This window comes from Anarrhichthys ocellatus, unplaced genomic scaffold (assembly GCF_004355925.1).
Source record: "Anarrhichthys ocellatus isolate YVR2014 unplaced genomic scaffold, GSC_Weel_1.0 scaffold126, whole genome shotgun sequence".
NCBI classification, from domain to species: domain Eukaryota; kingdom Metazoa; phylum Chordata; class Actinopteri; order Perciformes; family Anarhichadidae; genus Anarrhichthys; species Anarrhichthys ocellatus.
In genome coordinates this window covers 594,600-601,543 of record NW_022280156.1, presented here as the reverse complement: position 1 = coordinate 601,543, position 6,944 = coordinate 594,600, and the positions used below count along the sequence as shown (strand labels likewise).

The 6,944-nt window shown below is 44.5% G+C and overlaps 1 protein-coding gene across 1 annotated transcript in view; it reads right to left on the bottom strand.

Annotated features, from left to right (window-relative positions):
* Positions 1–45: 45 nt before the first annotated feature.
* Positions 46–6,944, bottom strand: part of npepps (aminopeptidase puromycin sensitive) — a 30,604-nt gene continuing 23,705 nt past the window's right edge. The window contains exons 11-23 of the mRNA XM_031877124.1: positions 6,404–6,508; positions 6,260–6,320; positions 6,056–6,165; positions 5,812–5,875; positions 5,182–5,321; positions 3,870–4,004; positions 2,945–3,164; positions 2,612–2,754; positions 2,246–2,302; positions 1,368–1,475; positions 868–1,023; positions 618–665; positions 46–195 (exon numbers count right to left, since the gene is read on the bottom strand). Of these exons, the coding sequence (XP_031732984.1) occupies positions 49–195; positions 618–665; positions 868–1,023; positions 1,368–1,475; positions 2,246–2,302; positions 2,612–2,754; positions 2,945–3,164; positions 3,870–4,004; positions 5,182–5,321; positions 5,812–5,875; positions 6,056–6,165; positions 6,260–6,320; positions 6,404–6,508 (1,494 nt within the window). The 3' untranslated portion in view covers positions 46–48. The remainder of the gene's footprint in view (positions 196–617; positions 666–867; positions 1,024–1,367; positions 1,476–2,245; positions 2,303–2,611; positions 2,755–2,944; positions 3,165–3,869; positions 4,005–5,181; positions 5,322–5,811; positions 5,876–6,055; positions 6,166–6,259; positions 6,321–6,403; positions 6,509–6,944) is intronic.

Below are 6,944 nucleotides of genomic sequence, written 5' to 3'. Positions count from 1 at the left end.
GGGGGATGCCATCATGAACGTCAGTCTAAGCCTGATTGGGGGGGGGGCTCAGACGGGGGGTGCTTTGCGCTGCAGTAGATACTGAGAGATGTCGTCTGCGTCGCGCTTCAGCCAGGCGACGTTGAGGTTGATGTTCTCGCAGCACTGCTGCACCGTGCGCTCGGCCGACGGCGCCGGGTGACTCTCGAAGAAACTCTGTAACGAGACACAAACACACGGTCCAAACGTCTCTATTCAGGCTTAGACTGAGGTTCATGATGGCATCACCCTTAAGTCTTATTTTCTATTAAATCACCTTTCTATCATGAATATAACTCATAATTTCAATAACTTCAATAAGACTTTTAGACTTCATGAAGCTCTGGATTTGTTTTATTATATATATATTATTCAGTAATTTATGGATCTCAAAGCAAAGCTTTAGTAGCACCTCATTGTACATTCTGCCCCCTAGTGGTCAAACATGGTTCTTTGTAACATAATTCAGCTGATTTAGAATCAGTTTCCATTTAAAAATCAGTTCCAGAAAATAAAACAGAATGATTTATATAGGAATAACCCCTTTTTCCCCTCAAAAACTAATGAACCTAATTCATAATAATAATAAGCACTCTCACCTTCACTTCAGCAGCCATTTTGTCGATAGCAAATCCATCAACTGTGAGCTGCAAAGACCCGTGAAGAAGAAAAAGAGATTTGAAGCAAACAGACCCTGGAGTTCATGTCCAACATGAACAGACCGGAATGATTAACGTTCCTGCTCTTCCACCACGCTCAATAACTGTAGTTATTAGTGTTAAAGAAACGTATGGTACGCCGACACATTAACACGTGACCTGATGGAGGAGCAGTGGGAGGGTTTCTTACCTTGATGAGCCGTGATATGAGGAAGCCGCCCTGGTAGCGGTTGTAAAGCTCCTCCCAGTTGTCCTTGACGAACTTCCAGGCAGCTTTGCGGCCTTGTTTACTGCTTCCAGCCACGCCCCCGATGACGGACACCGTGTCCTGGGGACGGACGTCTTCCTGTCGGGGAGAAGACCCAGACAGAGAGAGAGAGAGCGAGCGAGGTTAGCTGAGGAGATGCAGTCAGCAGCTCACTGGCTGCTGGGAGATCCTGTCAAACTTGGACATTGAGCTTATTGCGTTGTTGTAGTTAACACCTCGCTGTCTCTCACAGCGTCGGTGTAATCATTAAGCCACAAAACAGCACTGAATTACAAACCGACTCAAAGTCCAGATCAATAGAGAAATAGAAACTGGGTCAAAAACACAACTTTACAACAAGTGACACTTCTCTCGTTTCCTCCATCAGCCGCAGAAACAAAACCAAAACTGAGCAACACAAAGTCAACGCGGTGGCGAGTTACCGAGAGGGCGAAGCTGAGGACTTTCTGGATGAGGTCGGGGGCAGAGATGGCGCCCAGAACTCGCTCGATGCGATTCTTCTCCTCCTGCATGTCTGCTAGTTTGTGGAGCTGAAAGGTTGGTGTGACACAGACAGAGAACGGATATATGAGAGAGAACCAGAGAGATCATTGGAGAACACAGCAGCGCGAAGAGAATAAATCAGGGGGCGACTCCTCTGGTTGTATAGAAGTCTATGAGAAAATGACTCTACTTCTCTCTTGATTTATTACCTCAGTAAACATTGTAAACATGAGTTTATGGTCTCAATCTCTAGTTTCAAGTCTTCTTCAATACAGCATGATGTTCATTTAGTACATTATGGTCCATTTAGAGTCAAACAGACCATAAAGCAGGGGATGCTTTAGGGGCGGGGCTACCGTGATTTTGTTGCCTTTTGGCAAAGGGTTCAGGATTCGTACTTTTCAAGATGAAAATAGTTCATCGGTGGGCGACACGCTGCCTCAGTGACTAGAAAGACGATTATGTTCTTTAGACGCTTGTCTGCTCAAAATAAATGAAAACAAACAGATAAACTAATTAATTATTATATTATATCTGGAAAACAATACATAGATCTCTATTGTTGTAAATATTGTGATGTTTTAATTCAGTCTAACGTTGTTTTATTGCAGTAGTTGTATCCATGTCTTAATGTGCTGTATCGACTTGTCTCTTGGTCGGGTCGTCATTCTAAATTAAATCACTTCTCTAATCGCGTTATGTGGTTAAATTAAAGGTTAAATAACAATCGATAAAGAACTGGTGACTTCTGTGTACCGTCACACCCGCAGTGAAGATGTTTGGGTAAAACAGTCCAACATGCTCGCTGCCGTCTTACCTTCAGCATTGTGTCCAATGTGGCACTGTCTCCATGCTTCAGCACTGTTAGATACACCTGGAAACAGAAAAGGAGGTTAATGACACATTTTGGAAGTATTTTGTGGTAGAAAGTCAGATGTTGAACTGAATACAATTCCCTTTATTTAAATGTTCTTCTATAGGAAAGTATTTACGTATATTATATACGGTTTTATGCATCACATTCGATTCTTTTAAGAACTTTATTTAACCCTCCAGTGTTTTTGATCCCGGTGTTGGTTTAATCTGATGTTTCTGCGCCTGTAAAGCACTTTGTAGCCTCGTTAATTATCACATTCAACGGGTCGTTTGAGAATATACACGATCGGCGTTTTGTTCGGCTCACCGGGCTCCGGAGGTCTGCAGGCAGGACCGGCTTTCCCTCCACGTGGTCCCTGAATCTCCGCCGGGCCTCCTCCAGCGTGGGCTTGTGTCCCGCCTTCCCCAGCTTCCCCAGAACAAGACTTCTCAACAGGGCGTCCAGGTGGCCTGCAGGACGTAAACCATCACGCTCGAGTTATCTTTGTCTCGCTACACAACACTGAGACCTTCAAGAGGGCTAGTCGGGTCAGGCAAAGGTCTGGGCAAAATTATACTTCACCACACGGGAGAAAAACTCAGTTTACAGTGGTATCGTGTACAAAAACATAAAATAAATGAGATGTCCGCCGCTCCTCACCTTCCCCCGGTTTGCAGTCCCAGCCGAGCTCCAGGCCGATGGGGGTGAAGAGGTCCCGGATGAACTCCTGGATCTCCTCGTGGAAGTCGGTGTGGGACAGCAGCGAGGACAACACCCCCAGGTTGCAGCTGAGGTCGCTCCACACCGTGTAGTTGGGCTCGTTGACGAACGCCTCCATCAGCTTCAGCACCTCCACCGTGCTGATCATCCCTGCACGAGACTGAAGACACAAGTTCAGGAGACGCTTTTTTCTGTCGTTTCACGGATCATTTCTATCGTTTAAAGGAGATTATCGGTGAGTTTGTTTTTGCTAGATTTAAAAAAAAAAGGTTTAACGATCCCGCTGTTCTGTTTAGAATCATCAGAACGTCAGAGGTTAAATAATAAACGGACGTGAAATCTTTAACTTCATGAAACCTCTTCACCACACTGATTCATAACAGCAGCTGAAGGGAGGAAGAGGAGGACGAGGAGGACGAGTTAAGAGTCAAGCTTCATCTGTTGCATCATAACATCATCCATATCACGAGTCGTATTTCATTAGTGGCCAAACACACAAAACTAAAATGGAAAGTTTGACCTTTTTCTGGTCTTTTAGAAAACAAATCTTTGAATTTTATACGAGACCAGTCGCAGGCTTAATCATAAAAAAAAAACTTTAATGTACTTAAATGTTAATATAAGTTTGGATAACTTTGGACTTAAGTAATAACACCAAATCATTAACGTTAGGAATCTTTTTCCACATCATCTTCCTCGGCCACCATCCCTCACTTTGCCTTTTTCAGTCTTCCTGCGCTCGTCTATTCTGTATTTGTTTACACTGGAAGGGAAGTTTCATCAAGAAAATCATTGTTATTGTTTTGTAGCCCGGCAGTAGAGATGCGCGCGCGCGTGCGCGTGCGTGTGTGTGTGTGGGCGTCACCAGGGAGAAGAGGTCGTTCTGCAGGCCGAGTCGGTCCACAGGCTGCAGGCTCAGGTCTCTGACGCCCGGCAGCAGACTCTCCAGCATGGACGTGCTGTACTGGATGCGATAGAAGCCCACGGTGCCGGGGTTGATCTGTGAACAGCAGGGACACAACCGGGTCAGACCTAGTTTCAGCACTTTATACCTCTCAGGCTGACAGACTTATCCAGCATGGCTTTCAGGGAGTGAACAACCATCGTCCCAATGCCTCAGGTTTTAGTCAACAAAAGGATCGTCGTGGTGGCAAAACTTCCCCAAATAATTCAAACATTTAACTGAACATTAGAAGAGATCTGTGTTAACATAACACACACATGTTACAGTCGGCTCTATTGTGCTCTATGAAGCAGTGATGTTATAAATCTGTTATTTACATATTCACACAGTCGGAATTTCATTGCCAGCTCTTTTTTTGCATACGTCTGTATAAACGCTTACTTTTAGTCTGAATTATAACTTTAACTTCCTCGTATTTGTGTAATATCAATTTACGATCCCCGTACCGAGCTCTGATTGGTCAGGAGGCGGTGCTTTTACACGAGCTGATCTCTTCTCTCCAACAACAAACTGAACAACCCGGAGTTAACCCCGAAGTCACCTCGATGACCACGAATCCTGCTTCGTGAAACAGATCAGTCGAAACAGAAAGGAGCTGCTCGTGACACTTTTACCCACAATCCCCGGCAGCAATTACACCCATGGGCGAGTCTGATGACCACTTCCTCCCAACTGACCCAAAAAAGGAACTCCAGTCTGTGAACTTTGCTTCAACTTTCCATGATATCAGATCTCTCATCTTCTCTCGACTCATTAATTCAGCTCAAAGAAACCGGATCCCGTTTGGTGAAAGTTTAACTTTCCTCTGATGGAAAGAGACAAACACGGCGACTGTCTCAGCTTAAAGCTTTACACGTTTTGTTATGTTCGTGACCTTTTACACAAACATGGATATGCAGCCACGTGTAAAGACTTGTAGAGCCACATTACGATGCCGCAAAGATGTCGTATAATATAAACAAGTGATCACATGAATATTCCACGCAGAAAGAGAACTGCAAGCTGGAACTATTCAAGCACTTCCACATCAAACCGTCATTTTCACAAATGAAACTAAATGTTTTATTAACTACAACTAGAGAGATGCATCAATCTGTTCATTCAGTGTCAGGAGAGATGAAGTTGGATCCGTGCGTTCCTGATTTAAAAGCTAAAACTGTTGTGAAGTGAAACATCAGTAGCTGCTGTTGGAGGCGCGTTGACAGGACCTCACCTTGACCCACTGGTCGGGAGCGACGCCGCTCACGGTGATGGTCGTCTCGGGTCTGTCCAGCAGAACCTTGAGCTTCGTACATTTGGGGTCCTCGCTGGTACAGATACTAACGGGGACCATCCAGCTGGGACAATCCTCACCTGATGGACGACAGACAAGCCACGCAGCAAATGAGACGGTCGACGAAAACAATAAGAGAGAGAGAGAAGATAAACCCGATCATATTTAGGTGCAGCAGCACAACGACAGAAATGAATACAGATAACTAGAGGATGTCAAATGTAAATCAGACGGATAATAACAGCAGAATTAAAAAATAGAAACTACACCAGAGCAATTAAAACATCCCAGTGGCACGATTTCCACGATTTCCAAGTTGCAGCGAAGTAACAGAGCACAACAGACTAAAGATATAATATGATGAAGTAATGATGCGCTGTATGAATATAGAATTATAATAGAAATATACTACATAATAATCAGATATAGTACAAGGTGAAATGCAGTAACATAGTGTAACAAAATGTAATATAGCATGTGTGTTTAGTATATTATAATATACAATAAACATAGTTCAACATATAATAGAATATAACACATAGAAACACAACACGAGGACTTTAAACTCACCATTGTGTGGTCCACTGGCACAGAACTTCTTCTGAGATATCTTGAGGATGCGGTCGTCACCTTGCTATAAATAAACATCACGGTTAGTGTGTGCGTGTGTGGCTACTAAATTAGAACCAGCCAACAGACAAGCACTGTGTCACTGCTACCGGTGAATCTCATTGTTAAGTAAGAAGGAGAGAAGTTGATAGATGGATTTGTAGCGCTCAGCCTCGCGTCTGATCGTGTTTCCAGTGAAGCTCACCTGCTCCTCTTCCACTTCTATGATCGGGAAGCCCATCTGCCTGGTCCACGAGCTCATCACGGCAGCGATGGGTTTTCCACTGGCCTGTTCCAGACAGTCCCATAGGTCCTCTGTGGAAGACAGCCGGCGGGTCAGAGGGATTAGGAAAACAGATTTCACACTGCGGTTTCATCTCGAGGGGAACCGTGCGCTGCGCGCTCTTACCTGTCGAAGCATTTTTATGTTGGAACTTCAAAAGATAGGCGTTCATTCCTTTCCTAAAGTCCTACAAAAGGAAGAGTGAGAGGTGAACCTCGAGGAACAACATGGAAACATGGAAACATCGCTGCGAGTGTTCGACAAACCAACCTCGTCTCCTGTGTAGTTGTGCAACATGCGGATCACAGACGCTCCTTTGCTGTAGGAGATGGCGTCAAAGATCTCATCCACCTCTGATGGATGACCCACGTTCACCTGGAGCACCAAACACACATCAGACGTTACAGAGCCAGACTGTAACGCTGCTAACATACATGACTAGAACCTTTAAATTCCCCAAAAGGCCCTGGTCGGGGGTTAGTACTTTCTATAAGTACAGGAACCTTCGGGGGCGGAGTTTGCAGGGATGGCTGATGCTGATTGGTCAAACACACACAGCACCACTGCTTCAACTTGTGTATCAGTCATAAAACAAGGAACTACTCCAGCATTGATTCAGCACCATGTTAAGACAATCATTTCACTTTATTTGATAACATTTAGAGTAAATTGAGTCGCTTTCTGACTCATTTTAAAAAGGATGAGAAAAAAAGAGAGATGGCGCAAGCAAACTGAGAAAAGAGAGAGAGAGAGAGAGAGAGAGAGAGAGAGAGAGAGAGAGAGAGAGAGAGAGAGAGAGAGAGAGAGAGAG